This window comes from Periplaneta americana, chromosome 16 (genome assembly GCF_040183065.1).
Source record: "Periplaneta americana isolate PAMFEO1 chromosome 16, P.americana_PAMFEO1_priV1, whole genome shotgun sequence".
In the NCBI taxonomy this organism is placed as follows: Eukaryota; Metazoa; Arthropoda; class Insecta; order Blattodea; family Blattidae; genus Periplaneta; species Periplaneta americana.
In genome coordinates this window covers 14,385,419-14,405,458 of record NC_091132.1, presented here as the reverse complement: position 1 = coordinate 14,405,458, position 20,040 = coordinate 14,385,419, and the positions used below count along the sequence as shown (strand labels likewise).

General features: G+C 38.2%; 1 protein-coding gene across 2 annotated transcripts in view; it reads right to left on the bottom strand.

Moving 5' to 3' along the window:
- The window catches only part of LOC138691235 (kinesin-like protein KIF12), a 303,486-nt gene that overhangs the window by 34,669 nt on the left and 248,777 nt on the right, over positions 1-20,040 (bottom strand). For both annotated transcript variants that reach the window (XM_069813042.1, XM_069813043.1), the window contains exon 10: positions 3,071-3,189. In XM_069813042.1, coding sequence (XP_069669143.1) covers positions 3,071-3,189 — 119 coding nt within the window. The remainder of the gene's footprint in view (positions 1-3,070; positions 3,190-20,040) is intronic.

Sequence of the window (20,040 nt, the reverse complement as noted above, 5' to 3'; positions counted from 1 at the left end):
AGGGACATATTTTACATTATAATAATATTGCAGTTGCATAGTGGTCACGTGGTCATTAAATATCTAGCTAATGTACACTCCATTTCTGAAATCTGTAAAGTAAGCCGATGAAAAGCGAATGGCCGGAGCCTAGCAGTGCGGGGGTGTATTGCGGGTTGCATTGAGTCACGGCCGCTAAGGGGTAAGATGCGCGTGGCAGAAGGTGTGGCATTTTATAGTCTGTCCCAGGAATCTGAGTAGAAAGACGAAACAAGACATCTGCGCAAATGGCATGTGGAAGGGCTAGGACCAATGACTGCTCTGGGGAGGTACTGCTTGAACGAAGCGAGAAATCGCTTGCAGGAGGGGATACTTTCTCTCTGAACTCCACCTTCTACTACGAGCATCTTACCCCTTAGCGGACTCGAGCTGATGCTACCCGCAATACTCTCCGACACAGATAGACTCCGCCCCCAAAGCTATGCGCGAAGTTACTCCACAGATTCCTGGGACGGACCATAGATAATAAATATGAACAAAATCCGTCTAATAGTTTAGAAAAAAAACTGTTGCAGACTAACGCAAGCGTGTCGATAACCACATTTCCGGTTACAGTGACAATTTAAACGCGTCTTTCTGTGAAAATTTGTTAAGTCAAATTTTGCTGCATTACAGTGAACTGGTAATGGACATTACGGGAAAACGGCTGAACGAATTTTAATGAATGACTCCTCATTTTGAAGCTTGGAACCCAAAGATTTTCAGAAAAATAGTAGTTTTCAGTGAAATGTCAATTTTCCTACATAATTTTCCTATTTTCCAAAATCTATCTGTCGTCAGAGAACTAATGGCTTTTCAGAATAAAACAAAACACACACTACAATAAGCAATATTACACGAAGACCATGCCCTGCAGAATTGCTGACATATTTAGAGCAAATCAGAGCAAATTCTGTGACATCATAATGACAACAATATGTCGATCTTCATTTGTGTAATTTTTTATAACGTCTCTATAATTGGTTATTAAAAACTTTCAAGACTTACTAAATAATTTACAGATCTGATTCTGTGGTGTGTAATTTTCTGAGTACAGCTGTGTATTGGATATTAAAAACTACGAAACTTGAGGTGGTTTGATGACACTATCACCATTAAAAGTGAAATATTATTATAGTTAATGCCATGATATTAATATTTGTCACTGATATACATATTAATGATATAGCCTATTGATGATATGAAATCGAACCTTTTGGGGTTATATAAGTAGACGGAGAGAATATCTTAAATTAGATCTTCATTTCTATAATTTACTGAGTGACGGCTGTATAATATATACAGTATATGTTACTGAAAACTAGGAAACTTACGTAAGTTAAAATTATTGTTATTAAAATGAGATTTTTATACTTATTAATCAAGTGGTGTGGGTCTTTTTTATATATTTAATGGAGGTGTGGTGATTTATATACGTGGATGTTTATGTTGTCTGGAGAGAGCGCAAAAATTACAGTTCCTAAGGAAAGACCAAGAGGCTTACAAGATTTTGTAGTCTCCCGATCATTTCAGCAAGATCTCTTAGCAGGATAAAATGATTCTACATTTCAAGGTAATTCATGAAACATGCGGCAGCTAGCTATACCAAGAAGCTATGTCTATTGTTCGAAAGCATGGTAAACCTGACATTTTCTTAACTCTCACCTACAATCCACAATTCCCTCTACTACTGCTTTACCTCCACATGAAAAATCCACTGATCTTCCTGACATTGTTACATGCGTTTTCGCTTTTAAACTCAAAAAGTGAAGATGGATAGGTTCAAGAAAAAATATTTGGCATAAAGAAACCATTCAGAGAGAGTATGTTTCATTATTATGGAAGCAAATAACTTTTAAAATGACTGGTAGGCCTATTCTTCATCGAAAATAAATCTGAAACATTTTTATTTTAACTTCTAATGAACTTAGTTTGCAGCATTTGCTGCACAAGCCACTAGTTTAATATAGGCTAACGCGGAAGTAAAAAGAAACAGTGAGTGTACTTGCAGTGTAGGCTTTCACGGCCGGAGTCTATAGATGTAGATTCATTTTCCGGGCTGAGAGGCCGTGGTCTATTAGTTGGTTTTATACCAGACGTTTCGTCTGCAACTGCGGCAGACATCTTCAGTGGAGTGGTATCCGAGGTCGCAAGACTCTTCTCGGCGTACCTGAGGCAAATGATCCTGTGTCTGGTTGTGCGGGCGGGGTCTACATAGAGAAGCGATCGAAATACGTAAACATAACAACAACTTTAATCGCAAGAAAGAAGGCGTAAAGCTAAACAAGTGTTGGTACCCGGTCCTAAACAGAACAGATAAGAAGCCACTACAACAAAAGGACGGAACCCAGAACGGGAGCAGCGAACACAGCGGCGCGGACCGCAGCGACAACAGGCCTCGGCCCGCGAGCCGCACTATAAATACGCCCGCACAACCAATCATCAAAGAGCCAATTGGCTATTGTAAGATTAATCCCTACGCGTTCGAATCTTCAAACAGGAAAACTGGCCATTACCGTTTCGTGCCTAGACTTCTCCTCCATCGCGTCTCTCCTCCGGATCAGGTCGCTGTACTTCTGCCCCTCCTCCCCCCCCCCGTATGTTGTAGCTAATCAGTTACGTCCATTTTCGGCTTACCCACTGGAAATTTCTAGCGCTCCTTCACTGGGGCGGCGAAACCCGAAGTGAGACAAGTGGCCAAGAGGCTTGGAGCTCACATATTCAGTTTTTCACAGCCCCAACTCCCCTCTTGCAAAAAAGGACGTGTTTTCACGTACCTTTAAAGTTTCTCCTCCCACTTCCCCCCACTCATTCACAGCTACACACAGACACAGGATCAGTTGCCTCAGGTACGCCGAGAAGAGTCTTGCGACCTCGGATACCACTCCACTGAAGATGTCTGCCGCAGTTGCAGACGAAACGTCTGGTATAAAACCAACTAATAGACCACGGCCTCTCAGCCCGGAAAATGAATCTACATCTAGTGAGTGTACTGTTATGAACAAGTAAAATCCACCATCTCCCAGGCAAGATTTAAGACAGATTTACTTACCATGAGGGTGACGCCGTTGCCGGCCAGGCTGTCCGCCAGCAGCTTCGTGAGTTTGCTGTCCCTGTACGGAATGTGCCCTCCTTTCTTGCGAGAGTCGCTGAGAGAGGCGATGCAGTAGCCTGGAACATTTTGGAGACCATCTGTGTCAAATACTGAGGGAATGCATTTTCAGCGCAGAAGTCGCTGTCTCTTGTCTGTCTTAACTGTGATTAACGGCGGGCTGAAGGGTAAGAACCGAAAACTTTGTAACGCATATTCTTTCATTGTATAGTTCTGGTAAGAAAACACCGATTTGCTTGAATATTGTAACGCGTATACAAGGCGTTTCAAAATGACTATTCCTAAATTTGTTTCATCTTGTGGGGGGGGGGAAAAGGTCGTTGTCACTGGGACTCTCATCCGGAGAATACGGAGGATGCTCTAGAATTTCCCAGTTCCACTTGTTAAATAAATTAACCATTTGGGCAGCCACGTGACAATGAGCACAATCGTGAAGCACAATAGTATAGGTATACGAGATTTCGGCGCTTCCGGCACAATGCTGGTCGTAAATGGTGTTCCAAAAAGCGACTGCAATATGCACTATCCACGTACATACCAATTCAAACAGAATGAGTGATTAATACACCCTCATAATCATAAACAATAAACGTAATTTTGAGAGAGTCCTGCTTTTGTTTACATTTTTTGGCCTTAAGGCGTTGCAGATAACAATTTTATTAATTACAACCACTGAATATTGGGCACAAATAAGATTATTACCTTAAAGACTCATTCATAATGAAAATTAACATAAATGTAACATAAACACAGAAGTTTGCGGTGAGGTTACCAAATGGGATCATTCACAATGATTCACATAAACACTGACTTTAACATTACCGTTAGACGTTAACATGAAAGTTCGCAAACTCCAAACGTCTATGTTTATGCTTACATGATTTAGAAACAACACACAATCGTAGAGGCTGAAGTATACAACAGAATATGACGAAATGGCGTTGTTATGTTTCCATGGTTACCAAGTATCTTTGCGGTTATATTTATGTTTCCATTGTGAATGATATGATTTTTTTTTTATTTTATGGTAACGTTTACATTCTAAAGGTCCATTCACAATGAAAATTAAACATAAACGTAACATAAACACAGAATTTTGCGGTCATATTACCAAATGGGATCATTCACAATGATTCACAGAAACACTAGATGTTCATGCTATTGTGATTTGGAAACAATACACAATCGTAAAGCGCTGAAGTATACTACATAATAATGGCAAAATGACGCTGTTGTTACGTTTCCATGGCTACCAAGTATCTTCGCTGTTATGTTTGTGTTCCCATCGTGAATGATGGTATGACTTTTTGATTTTACGTTAACGTTTAGATTCTTAAGTTAACCCTTACGTTATGTTAATTTTCACTGTGAATGAACCTTTATAACTTGCAGATATCACATATCAGCCACCACTCCATCTCATACTGCAAGCCTACATTAGTCACCGCTAGGGGAGCTGAATACTAGCAATGTTGCAATTAATTTTATAATTATGTATGTACAGTGTTTACATTTTATCTTTCCACTCTCGCAAGTGTGCCGCTGCGCTGTGCATTGCCGAGTCAGCTCTACATCCGCGAGCGTGGAAAGATAAAATGTATGCACTATATATACTAAGATGTGTGCATGATAAATGTATCACCATGTATAAGAGGGTTTAAGACATAAAAGATGAACGGAACAAGATGGTAATGCTGAAGATGAAGCTGTAGAAGAAGTATAGTAAGTAGGCTACTGTGTTGCCACATTTCATATTTGTAATTGCCGCAACGTTGGTAACGCGAAACGAGCTTGAGATTCTATCGACAGATATCTGTGAAACTCCACATTACCTTTCACAGAGAATATATGCCGGACAGACTGTCTGTGTAAACACTACCATCACTACTGCTGGACAAGTTACTCGTTTTCACTCGACTTTCTTGAGGACTATAGAAGCGTGTGACAGAATTTGTTCATGGAGGCGGCAGACGCCTTGAAATTGTTTGTAAAGAGAAATAATTGATAGTGCTTGAATCCATTTGTCACCTGATGTGGTGCATTGATAGCACTTCGCCGTCTTTCATCACTGTCAGGAACGTGAGAAGGCACTGGCAGAGCTGTGTCCCGGCTCAGTGAGGGGCTCATTAAACTTGCATCTGCTCTCTGCCGGGCATGCGATGTGTTGTCCAGATCCCTAGCCATGCGCACCTATCACTAGGCATTCTCTTACAATCAAGAATTATTAAGAAAACAGACCTCGTATACTTCAATTGCCATCACCCTTCCAGTTTGCTTGACTTGGCTCGATTTTACCAAGACCGAACCCCGGACAGGTGCATGCACTTAGTTTACAATGGTCAATGTGCTTCATATATTTGCAATGATTATTCCTAATTCGATGGGTGGCCAGCGTGGAATTAGTGAGTCCGACGCTGACAGGCGAGACATCCTACCTCAGATCTGACATGACTGGGTCCTATCCCCACAAGAGTAACTGATAAACCTAGCGATGAAAAATTTTCCTTTCTTAAGCAATTTTATTGATTTTGCTAAATGTTGTAATTGTACTGATATGCAGTGATTATAAATTTTCCTGAAAGATTTCCCCATATTAAACAATTCTTTTAGTCTATTGATTTTTTCAAATTCTGTATTACTGTACTGATATAATTATACATTTCTCTGGAATTTTCCCCCCTATTATGATTTTTTTTTTAGTTTATTGATTTTGCTAAATTTTAAAATTGTATTGATATAATTATTATAGGCCTACATTTTCCTGAAGTTTTCACCTTATTAAGCAATTTTTTTAGTTTATTGGTTTTTCTACGTTTTGTAAGTTTATTGTACTGATAGTATAATTATAAATTCTTCTGAAAATGTTCCATTTGTTAAGCAATTCTTTTAGCCTATTACTTAGCCAAGTTTTACAATCGTACTGATATAATTGTATATTTTCCTGAAACATTTCTCCTTATTAAGTAATTTTAGGACTATTGATTTCGCTTATTTTATGTTTATACTTAGGCCTTTATACAATAATTATAAATTTTTCTGAACATTTTCTCCCTATTAAACAGTTCTCTTAGCCTATTGATTTTGTTTAGTTTTATAATTCTACTGATATAATTAAACATGTCCCTGAAACAAATTTCTATATTAAGCAATTTTAGGGCTATTGCTTTTGCTTACTTTTATATTAATTAAACTTAGGCCTATATACAATAATTATACATTTTCCTGAACATTTTCTCCTTGTTAAACAATTCTTTTAGCCTATTGATTTTGTTTATTTTTATAATCCTACTGATATAATTATACATGTTCCTGAAACATATTTCTATATTAAGCAATTTTAGGGCTATTGCTTTTGCTTACTTTTATATTAATTAAACTTAGGCCTATATACAATAATTATACATTTTCCTGAACATTTTCTCCCTATTAAACAGTTCTTTTAGCCTATTGATTTTGTTAAATTTTATAATTCTACTGATATAATTATAAATTTCCCTGAAAGTTTTCCCCATATGAAGCAATTCTTTTAGACTATTAATTTCGTTCTGTTTTATTATTGTACTGAAGTATTGTACAGTTTCCTGAAATATTTTCCCTTATTAAGCAATTTATTTTTACCATAACTACGTCCTTCCCCGTGTGTATTTGAGGAAGTACGTACGGAGATTCGGATGCCCCAAAAAGTGCAAAATTTGAAACTCTTACTGCACGGAAACTATAACAGCTACGTTCATGATTCATTTACAGTTGAGTAGAGAACAGATGTCGGTTTTTAAAAATATGTAAACCGGTTGAACCAGGTGCTTATGAGACGAAAAAAAGCGCGGCGAAAATGGCCGTCTTTAGCGACCTGGGTGCAGCGCTGTTTTGAATTGCAACTGTAGGTCTACAGTTTTCGTACGATTTTGTATGAGTATTACAAAAACTACGTTGTGTAAAGAGTGACTATATGAGCAGCAACCTACTACTTTCATTTGAATTGATGATTTTATTAGATATGTAGATTTTCTCAATCACGATAAAAGCGAAATGTGCCCAAATGCTGTCAGAATATATTATTTTATGTTTAAAAGCACTTTTAATTTATTACTGTAGTTTTTTTAATTCACCAAGTATATGATCAGAATATTGTACGAAATGGAACTATAAAAGTTGGAGATTTATCCTTCGAAGAGGTGGAAAAATTCAAATATCTTGGAGCAACAGTAACAAATGTAAATGACACTAGGGAGGAAATTAAACGCAGAATAAATATGGGAAATGCCTGTTATTATTCGGTTGAGAAGCTTTTGTCATCTAGTCTGCTGTCAAAAAATCTAAAAGTTAGAATTTATAAAATAGTTATATTACCGGTTGTTCTGTATGGCTGTGAAACTTGGACTCTCACTTTGAGAGAGGAACAGAGATTGTGGGTTTTTGAGAATAAGGTTCTTAGGAAAATATTTGGGGCTAAGAGGGATGAAGTTACAGGAGAATGGAGAAAGTTACACAACGCAGAGCTGCACGCATTGTATCCTTCACCCGACATAATTAGGAACATTAAATCCAGACGTTTGAGATGGGCAGGGCATGTAGCACGTATGGGCGAATCCAGAAATGCATATAGAGTGTTAGTTGGGAGGCGAGAGGGGAAAAGACCTTTGGGGAGGCGGAGACGTAGATGGGAAGATAATGTTAAAATGGATTTGAGGGAGGTGGGATATGATGATAGGGACTGGATTAATCTTGCTCAGGATAGGGATCAATGGCGGGCTTATGTGAGGGCGGCAATGAACCTCCAAGTTCCTTAAAAGCCAGTAAGTAAGTAAGTAAGTAAGTAAGTAAGTTTTCTAATTCGCGATAAAATGCGAGATTGAGTACAAAATGCGAAATGTAGGCCTACGGTATGTGTTTTGCGAAATGAAGGCGAAATTACATTGTATGAGACATTTTTGCGTCAGAAACAAGTTGTATGAGGTAGCGAGTGATTGCGATAGAGTAGACAGACAGACAGACAGACAGACAGACAGACAGTCAGACAGACAGACAGACAGACAGACAGACAAACTTTATTTTAGGAGGCATATATGCATAGACATTGTCAATAAAATACATTAATACATTAAAATTAAAATAAGTCAAATATAAAATACATTATTCAATTCAAAAGCCCACAGTGCATCCTATAGACTGTAAGAACACAAATGTATTAATTTCTTTTTTTTTTTATTTAGTTATCGCATTATTTATTATATGTTATACAGTTATTTATGATATTATTATATCATAGATAATGTTATTTTTTTTTTTTTTTTTTTTAATAATAGGCCTTTTACATTTTATTTTACTGTTTCTTCATATATTAGCTCATGCGATAAGTATAACATTGTAAACTAATTTCATAATAATGGTCCATGGGCGTGAATTTGAACTGCCACTGGGGGAGACCCTGGTGTACCAGCATCATGCGGAAGTACTGCGTGAAGTCTGCAGCCAGGTAGTGCCACTCAAAACTTCTGTCCAGCAGCCAGATCTTGGGGTCCTCTCGTTTTAGATCGGATTCGCACTCGCTCTTGTGAAGGTACACCAGACACACCTTTCCGATGCCTTGGCAAGCGTCCAGTTCGAAGATCTTGCACTTGACGCCGAAGTTGGGGCGCTGCCTGGGGTCGTCCTGCTCGCTGCAGATCTCGATGTCCAGCAGCGTGGGGCATTCCGCATCGCCCATGCTCTTGACGCCGGCCAGCCGTTGTAACTCAGACATAGAGTTGATCTTCATGTTGCCGATGGGGAGCACCTCGCCTTGTGGATATTCTCGACCATGGCTTCATTAAAGATCGGACATCCTCTCTCCTTTCTTCGTGGAAGTTTTGTTCTTGCGAACTTTCTACCCGTGCTCAAGCAGGTACGCTACACATTAAATGAGAAAGATCTCTTCTAACGAAATAGAGTTAGGAAATGATCCCAGGATGGAGGCAACATTCCCTCGCTGAACCGCTATTCCAATGCGTTGACGAAGGAAATTGATGCATCTAGGATCGCCGGTACGGGACAGTAGGCGTGTACCAATTTGGGTGAGTAGATCTTTAGCGTCTCTACACCACGGACCAAAGGTCTCAACTGCAAAAGCGACGAAGATGTAATTTGATGTTAAATGTTCATATTTGCGGCGTTTAGCATGATAAGCGGATTCAGCAGCAGATCCGGCACAATTGACAGAAGATTTTAAATGGGAAAGGGCTAATGTATCTACACATGTAAAATCCCAGATGAGTGATTTACCTTTGGACCAAGGAATTAATGTCAAGCCGTCAGGTCGTTTACCATCCGACCGGCTAATACCAGATGGTTCAAGAAGAGTTGGAATGTCACAGGAGGTTAAAGATCTACTAATGATGTTATTAATAGCAGAATGCCTAGGAAGGCGGCCTTTACTTCTGGCACAGCTTAAGGCATGATGTCCAAAGGAATCCACAGTCTCTCCGCATATACATTGGTGTACATGGCAAATTGTGCAGCCCAGACGCAATGCAGTAGCGATTTGGAAAGATTTACCGTCCATCAAGGTACCAACATAGGAGGAAGGCAGAGCATGGAGCCAAGATCCAGATTCCTTCTCTTGGAGAGCTTTAATACGAGCGATGTCCTTGTCAGATGTGAAAGAGGATATAAGAGAATCAAGTATTTGACCTGCAATAATCTCATCCCAGGCTTTTTGAATGGCTGGATTCTGGGGAGGAGCAAAGTTATTCGTTTTTTCGTACCACTTATTTAAGGCTTCAGGAACATAGCAAATGTCGACAGCATCACTGTAAATAGGGAAAATAAATTTGATGAAGTCAATAACGCCAAAGACTGAAGATAAAAAAGCTGGTATACAAATATCAGTAAGTGTACGAATACCGAGGCCTCCTAATTTAATTGGGAGAGAAGCCTGTACCCAACTGTTGTTGTCAAAAGAAGTATTTAAAATAGATTGTAAAGACTGCTTTAATAAATCATCTGCCTGCTGGAGAAAAGTAGGAAAAAGAAATAAGGGTGTAGTTCTTAAAAAATAAGTGAATTTAGGGATTAATAGGCAATTTTTGACAATGAAATAAGAGACTTGAGGGTGAAAATGTTCAAGACGACCAAACAGAGTTTTCAGGAGCTCCAATTTTTGAGTAGCTATTTCATCAACAGAATCTAAAAAGATGGGAGAACCCAGGACGGACAGATTTGACTTTGTGACAGTTTTAATGCCAGGAGCAATATTCTGGAAAGAAGATAAAATATTTGGGTTAATAGCAGAACAAAAATAAATTTCACATTTATTAGGATTAATCTCAAGACCAAGTTCGGACCCAAGATGAATGATTTTCTGTAGATCACAAAGAACATCATGGGAATCTCCAGCTAAAGTCCCATCATCCAAATAAAAGAGATTTAAGTCACTAGTTAACTTTTGGATGAGGGAGTGGACTGTAAGACTGAAGAGTAAAGGCCCTAAAGGGTCTCCCTGCTGACAGCCTGTTTGTGATAAAATAATTTTGGAATTAAAAAATAGATTGGACGAATATCTATAAGACTGCCAAACAAAAGGGTAAAAGCTGGGGAATTTTTCTAAAAAAGAGTTTAACATGATATCACGTTCAATGCTGTTAAATGCGTTCTTAAAATCTATCTTCAATAGAATTTTATCTGAGTTATCATAAGTATGTAAGAAGGATCGTACAGAGTGTATAACAGATTCACAACCTTTAGGAGAACCAAATCCTAGTTGATGAGGTCGAAAAATATGACCACTTTCAATCTTAATAGCGTGACAAATAATTTTAGAAACAAGGCGCCTGAAAGTATTACCTATTGCGATTGGGCGTATGCCACCGCCAGGTTTATTAACTGCAAGCAAAGAGGCACCAAAGAAATTTGTACGTACATTATCATTTAATTTACCTTGAGACAAAAAATTGCAGAGATTAGTTATGGATGAAAGGAGCTTTTTACCAGAGTCACCAGCTGAAATGGACACTAAATCAACTAGATGCTGAGGTCGCAGACCATCAATACCAGAAGCAGATCCTTGAGGGAAACTTTTAATGGCGTGTAGGACATCAGATTCAGAAAAAGATGGGTGATTAGCAGTAGTAACAGGAGCATCAGGAAAAGTAGATGGTCGAGAAGGAGGTGGGTGTTTTGATAATAATTCTTCGTAAGTACGTTGATTGTATTCAGCTATCCCCATATCGGATGATAATATACGAACAGCGTTGCGAATGTCTCCTTCAGCAATTTTCCTCTCTATACGTTGCGCCAGGGAGATATGTGGTGACTTCTTCTTAGTACGAATAGACTCAGTGAAAGAAGGATTTTGAAAATTGTTTATGTTTTCCTTAATCTTGGAGATTAGTGATTTATTAGTAGACTTTTCAGGAACACGAAGAGCAATGTAAGCGTAAAGCATTAAATTGACCCAATGGGCTTCGGAATTAAACGATATACAAAGGTCAATCAGATGTCGAAGTCGGTCCGCAGCCAATGGGCGAGCTCCCTTGGGGATTCTGCGTATGACAGCAACAGATTTCTTGCACTGTATGAGTATGGAGTGAAGCTCTTCGTGGGTGATATTTGAGGATGGAATTGCATCTTGAATGTCAGAATGCACACGTGAGTGATGAATGCGCAGACCACGAGTACCTCTAAAAAGTCTAGTATCACCTGATGGACAATGTGGGCACGGAATATATTCATCAGGTTCAGTGGTAGCACTAATATGTGTAGAAATATCAGAAGAACTTCCTGCTGCAGATGGGGAAATATCCAGCGAAGAATCTTCTGATGTATGACATCTCGAAACGTGGGTATTGATGCCTCGATGAGTAAAAGATTTACCACATAAATTACAAGTCACAGAAGAAATGTTAGTAGATTCAGAAGGAGTACACAGAGGGATGTTGGTTGACATCACTGATAAATTAAAGTAAAACGCGTAAATAAACTAAACGAAGACGAAAACTGAATGAAATTAATTAGTTAATTAATAACTGTAAGCACTGTTGCTATGTAAAATCAACAAGTCTGTAAAGTCACCAGAAAACACACTGAATTTCTTGAATATTCACATGACGAAAAACATTCCTAATACACACATGAAGAAACAAAATAAGTAAGTCTTCAGATAATCCAGAGTTAATCCAGTTAAGGATATTAATCACATAATAATAAACTTTTGAAATGAAAGAGAAAACAAAGCACACATTAAATGTATTATTTGTATATTTAATATTCTCAGGCAAGCTATTGTAAATTTTAATACCAGAAACCATATAAGATCTGCTAATATTTGTAAGATGGTGAACCGGAATACTTAAACTATTTTTATTACGAGTATCATAAGTATGAAAGTCACTATTTTGGTGAAAGTCAGAGAGATTTGAATAAATTAATTGCAATACGTTAAAAATATATATGTACTATAAACAGTGAGAATATTATACTGTAAAAAGTTTTCTCTACAGGAGGTTCTACTAACAACAGTCGCTATGCACCTGACAATACGCTTGTGAGCCATAAAATGTCATTCAACATGGTTCCAGATCCCCAAAAACAAACAACAAGATGGAGTGGATAAAATCACATTATCTTTTCACAGGTTTCTTAGGGTGCTATTCACAGACATTTTGCTAGCCCGCGCTACGAGCGTGCTAAACTAGCCCCGGCTATCGACTGGTTACTTGCACAGGATAAATATCATAGCATATCGCTAACACTGGTTTATGAATATGAAAAACGTTAGTTCGCTGATCATCCACCGGAAGCCCTCGCTAAGAATGTCTATGAATACGGCCCTAAATGTTTATAATTTCACTATAATTTTATATTATTTATTTATTTATTTATTTATTCATTTATTCATTTATTCATTCATTCATTCATTCATTCATTCATTCATTCATTCATTTATTTATTTATTTATTTTCACTAATTTTAACTGCAAAATCTAGAAAGCGGACCTGTTAACACATTGATGACATTGAATTTCTACCACTAAATTTTTCATAACAAATATTTCATCCCAAAACGCTACAAAATGCTAAATTCTAACTTTAAAAGTTAAATACCGTACTAAATTTTACTTTTGAAATGCGAAATTTTAAATTACTAAAATCTACCATCTGTATTGATTATTCAATTCTCTGACTTCGTTTCGATTGACATTTCTTATATCGTTATTTATGTCGGGGGAGGGGGGCAGCATTTTTTTAACGGCCCGGGGCGGAAAAAAAAAAAAAGTTAAATACAGCGCTGAACTCCGGTGCTCATTTCTGTTAAAGGCTGTGTGAACCTCACGACCACAATATGGCCGGAAGGATTAGTTTAATAGAGTAAATTCATGCTACCACCGAAAATCAAACCTGCGACCTTCCCGCTTGTAGCAGCGATCTTATCTCACGCCACAAACTGGTATAGATCTGTAGATAAACAGTCGATCAAACAGCGTAACAATACATCAATTTCTAAACCATACAGTACGCTATTTAACGTAATGTTCATATTGTATGGGTAGACTATAGAAAGTCTATTGAAATAAAGTGAGTGACATAGAACGCTGCGCAGGAGTGAGTACTAATGTAACCCACTCAGCCTCGTCAACATAGCCAGGAAGGGCTTTTTACGTTTTAATACAATGCCGACATAGTGCATTACATGACGACACATCACTTTCGCTTCGCAATGTTCCATCAAGACAAGTAGCCTAAGCTATGAAGCAACATCCAACTACAGGGGCATCATTTTATTTTTACTTCAATTTTTATTGTACCTGAGTTTTTGAATGTACTTCACTCCCACCCCCTCTATTAGTAAACATCCAACCGTTCTCCACACAGAACCGAGGCGCGTATGCAGTACTGAGTTAGTGAGTATAGTACGTTCCAGAAATATGTTCGCGTTTTCCAGTGACGAAAGAGCTTTCAATATTGAATCATATTTTCGCACAGGTACTGTCGTCCGGTTTCCCCCACCTGCTTCTGTTCGCCCCTCTGTAAAGTCTAGTAGCTGGGCTGTCTTAGCTCTTTTCTGAAAACATTAATTTCTTTTAGGAATTGGACGTCTACGTAATATTATACAACTGTTTAAAATAACTTAAATAAAAGGGCCTCGTTAAGTAATTAACTGTCACGTGATTTCTCCCCCTCCCTTTCTACGACCCTGCGACAAAACCACTTGAACGGACAGTAGATACCATTTCTGAGTAATCTTTATCTTTTCGGATCGGGTAGAAGTGAAGTTTGAATTTACAGTACGTAAGGTACTCTTTTGTAGAGTAGGTATAGAATTATTTCAACATGAGTTACTCGTACGAAGGATGAAACTGGTAATTGGATTTAGGTACAATAGTCTATAGTGCGATAATATGCACAAGAGAATTGAAGCCTGTATCGAAATGAATGGCCACCATTTTCAAAAATGTGCTGTAACAGTACAATATGCACTGCATAATTAATACGTCCGAATGGATAATTCAATTCGTGAGTAAAAACACTAAGTGTTATTACAGTTCTGTATTTTGATTAAACAAAAACCTAATGAAAATTATCAAACTCAAAATTGCGATATTTCCTAGTTTACATAAATGGATGAACTACTTTTCTTCCCTCCTATACCTAGTAAAGTGATTTGTTTGTGTTTTACGCCAGTATCATCGAACTCCAGTCTTGGAAGGTGGAGCAAGCGGTGTTTCCGGTTCTAGACCTTTAATCCATAGATATAGCCAGGTTAATATTAAAAATGTTAGTAAAAATAAAATGATGTCCTTGTATAAGCGGAACAAAGAAATAACTCATTTTATACCCTACGTGTCCGGTGCCGTAGCCGCGTGGTGTAAGGCGTCATGTCTTGGACTAGCGATACAGAATGAGCGCTGCTTTGAGTCCTCACGAGGGAATTCTCTCATACAATTTCGGGCAATGTATGAGATCGGTGCCCACTAACCATTGTGATGAATTTGAGGCGCTCTGCGAATCTCTGGAAGAAGAACTAGGGAAGAGACTAAACGACACGTCACAGAAGTTGCGGGATGCGAGGGCATTTCCTTCCCTTTCTGCTTTCGTTAAATACGCGACGAAATTCACGTGGTACATGGGTCACAGATTCAAAATTTGCAAGCCACAAAACACATTGCACTTTTCTTTGGAAATCCATCTTTTATAATTAATTGTAACAATGAGAATTATTGTTACAATTAATTATAAAAGATGGATAAAGCGATCGGTTTGGAAGTAAATCCCGAAAAGACAAAGTATATGATTATGTCTCGTGACCAGAATATTGTACGAAATGGAAATATAAAAATTGGAGATTTATCCTTCGAAGAGGTGGAAAAATTCAAATATCTTGGAGCAACAGTAACAAATATAAATGACACTCGAGAGGAAATTAAACGCAGAATAAATATGGGAAATGCGTGTTATTATTCGGTTGAGAAGCTCCTATCATCCAGTCTGCTGTCCAAAAATCTGAAAGTTAGAATTTATAAAACAGTTATATTACCGGTTCTTCTGTATGGTTGTGAAACTTGGACTCTCACTCTGAGAGAGGAACATAGGTTAAGGGTGTTTGAGAATAAGGTGCTTAGGAAAATATTTGGGGTTAAGAGGGATGAAGTTACAGGAGAATGGAGAAAGTTACACAACACAGAACTGCACGCATTGTATTCTTCACCTGACAAAATTAGGAACATTAAATCCAGACGTTTGAGATGGGCAGGGCATGTAGCACGCATGGGCGAATCCAGAAATGCATATAGAGTGTTAGTTGGGAGACCGGAGGGAAAAAGACCTTTAGGGAGGCCGAGACGTAGATGGGAGGATAATATTAAAATGTATTTGAGGGAGGTGGGATATGATGATAGAGACTGGATTAATCTTGCTCAGGATAGGGACCGATGGCGGACTTATGTGAGGGCGGCAATGAACCTTCGGATTCCTTAAAAGCAATTTGTAAGTAAGTAAGTAAGTAATGAGAATCATTGCATTTGCTTGATTGTTACGTTTTTTGTTTCCTTCAGTGCCTTAAACTTACAGATGAAAAACTTTGAGAGTTTTATTTTCATCTGGCAGCATTATTATATTTGAACCTCTATTCATTAAAAAAAATATAATCCTCTGAAACCCCATCATGACTTTTAGGACACACAGTAACTTATATTCCCTGAAGAAGATGGCAGAGCTAGCCGTCGAAAGCTTGGAAGCTAATCTCCAACTCACCTGGCTGAGAACCCGAGAAGAGTTATTCTACATCAAACGCCGGGAAAGCCTCAAGTCATACTTATATTCTTGTTCGATATCTATTGCAAGAGTGGTGTGGTAACAGTGGTGACAGCACACGTCTTTTACAAGCAATGATTTGTTTCCCTTCGACATAATAATTTTGAGATCCGTGACAGCCTAGTTTTAAGGTTATTGATGTATGCATATCCTTGGTAATATCAGTCCATTTTTGTATTTTATGTTATTGACTTGTTCTTTGTGTCTGCCAGAATGGTATCACACACCATTTTAGAGACAATGTTCAAAATCAAATATTAATTATTGCACAATATATAATTATAATGGAAAAAAAAAATATTCCGAGGACAAACATTTTTGGGTGAAATTTACTGTTGGACGGAAATGTTATAAATCTACCCCAGTGGGCTCAAGTGTATGGAAATTTGGACGAAAATGTTTATTGGACACAAAGGTGTGGACGACAATTCCTGAAAGGGGAGAAAAAAGATAAGAGTCTAGATTTTGGGTAAGGAAGATACGTACTGATAACGCATTATAAGACCTGTGTAATAATAATAATAATAATAATAATAATAATAATAATAATAATAATAACAACAACAACAGTCTTTAGAGTACTGCAATATTTCATTGCCTTAAGTGCGACGCGTTCATCTACTTCAATTTCAATTCAACATACTAAGTGTAACTCATCTGGAATTAGTCATTGATTTCTCTGTCATATTTAAACGTCACGAGATAGACGTAGCAGGCCAGATGTGACATTACCTTGATAGACAGGAACTGAGAAAGAGAAGGGAATAAGTACAAGAACTAAAGAAGTATTGTCTATTGTACTTACTTCAGGTGTTCAAATTAATAGGAGTAGCAGAAATGTAGCAGTAGAAGTATCACTAATAAGAGTAGTGGAATTAGCATTAGAAGTAAAAGTAGAAGAATGGAAACGCGAAGAGAACAATAGGAACGCAAAGAGAACAAGGGGAATACAAGGAAAACAAGGGAAACACAAGGAGAACAATGGGGACACAAGGAAAACAAGAGGAACACAAGGAAAACAAGGGAAACACAAGGAGAACAATGGGGACACAAGGAAAACAAGAGGAACACAAGGAAAACAAGGGAAACACAAGGAGAACAATGGGGACACAAGGAAAACAAGAGGAACACAAGGAAAACAAGGGAAACACAAGGAGAACAATGGGGACACAAGGAAAACAAGAGGAACACAAGGAAAACAAGGGAAACACAAGGAGAACAATGGGGACACAAGGAAAACAAGAGGAACACAAGGAAAACAAGGGAAACACAAGGAGAACAATGGGGACACAAGGAAAACAAGAGGAACACAAGGAAAACAAGGGAAACACAAGGAGAACAATGGGGACACAAGGAAAACAAGAGGAACACAAGGAAAACAAGGGAAACACAAGGAGAACAATGGGGACACAAGGAAAACAAGAGGAACACAAGGAAAACAAGTGAAACACAAGGAGAACAATGGAGACACAAGGAGAACAATGGGGACACAAGGAAAACAAGAGGAACACAAGGAAAACAAGGGAAACACAAGGAGAACAATGGGGACACAAGAAAAACAAGAGGAACACAAGGAAAACAAGGGAAATACAAGGAGAACAAGAGGAATACAAGGAGAACAGGGGAAATACAAGGATAATAAGGGGAATACAAGGAGAACAAGACGAATACAAGGAGAACAAGGGGAACACAAGGAGAACAAGGGAAATACAAGGAGAACAAGGAGAATACAAGAAGAACACAAAGAAACCAAGGGGAATACAAGGAGAACAAGAGGAATAGAAGGAAAACAAGGGGATTACAAGGGTAATAATGGGAATACAAGGAGAACAAGGGGAATACAAGGAAAACAAGGGGAATACAATGAGAACAGGGGGAACACAAGGAAAACAAGAAGAACACAAGGAAAACAAGAAGAACACAAGGAAACCAAGGGGAATAAGAGGAGAACAAGAGGAATAGAAGGAAAACAAAGGGATTACAAGGAGAACAAGGGGAATACAAGGATAATAAGGGGAATACAAAGAGAACAAGTGGAATACAAGGATAATAAGGGGAATACAAGGATAATAAGGGGAATACAAGGAGAACAAGGGGAATACAAGGATAATAAGGGGAATACAAGGATAATAAGGGGAATACAAAGAGAACAAGTGGAATACAAAGAGAACAAGTGGAATACAAGGAGAACAAGGGGAATACAAGGATAATAAGGGGAATACAAGGATAATAAGTGGAATACTAGGAAAACAAGGGGAATACAAGGATAATAAGGGGAATACAAGGATAATAAGGGGAATACAATGATAATAAGGGGAATACAAGGATAATAAGGGGAATACAAGGAAAACCAGGGGAATACAAGGAGAACAAGGGGAATACAAGGATAATAAGGGGAATACAAGGATAATAAGGGGAATACAAGGAAAACAAGGGGAATACGAGGAGAACAAGGGGATTACAAGGAGAACAAGGGGAATACAAGGATAATAAGGGGAATACAAAGAGAACAAGTGGAATACAAGGAGAACAAGGGGAATACAAGGATAATAAGGGGAATACAAGGAAAACAAGTGGAATACAAAGAGAACAAGTGGAATACAAGGTGAACAAGGGGAATACAAGGATAATAAGGGGAATACAAGCATAATAAGGGGAATACAAAGAAAACAAGGGGAATACAAGGAGAACAAGGGGAATACAAGGATAATAAGGGGAATACAAAGAGAACAAGTGGAATACAAGGAGAACAAGGGGAATACAAGGATAATAAGGGGAATACAAGGATAATAAGGGGAATACAAGGAAAACCAGGGGAATACAAGGAGAACAAGGGGAATACAAGGATAATAAGGGGAATACAAAGAGAACAAGTGGAATACAAAGAGAACAAGGGGAATACAAGGATAATAAGGGGAATACGAGGATAATAAGGGGAATACAAAGAGAACAAGTGGAATACAAAGAGAACAAGTGGAATACAAGGAGAACAAGGGGAATACAAGGATAATTAGGGGAATACAAGGATAATAAGGGGAATACAAGGAAAACAAGGGGAATGCAAGGAGAACAGGGGGAACACAAGGAAAACAAGAAGAACACAAGGAAACCAAGGGGAATACAAGGAGAACAAGAGGAATAGAAGGGAAACAAGGGGATTACAAGGAGAACAAAGGGAATACAGGAAGAACAAGAGAGGAGGCTGCATTTTTATGCGACAGTTAATTTCCAAATTAGCCTTCTCCATACCTAATGAGGATAATGATGTAGTTCTAGGCGAAAAGTAACCATCCATTTAGGATTAGCTTAAAATAGAGGAGACAATTTTTTCTTCTCAGTACAATCACAGTGAAGGCCTTTATCTCAAAACACATTAAGCGTATTTATTGAAGTATCCTGCACACACTTAAACAATTTATAACAAATCTCCGCAGTGTGGACAAACCACGGCTTTCGATCTTTGCACGGTCACGGATGGGCAGGGTCAACCTTGACATTACATGATTTCCATACGTCATGCGATCGCGATAGCGTGGGGTCCTTGACATAACGCGAGGAGAGACGAATTCTCTTAGACGTAAGAGCACAGGACGAAACCTGATAAGGGCACTCAGTCAATTTCCT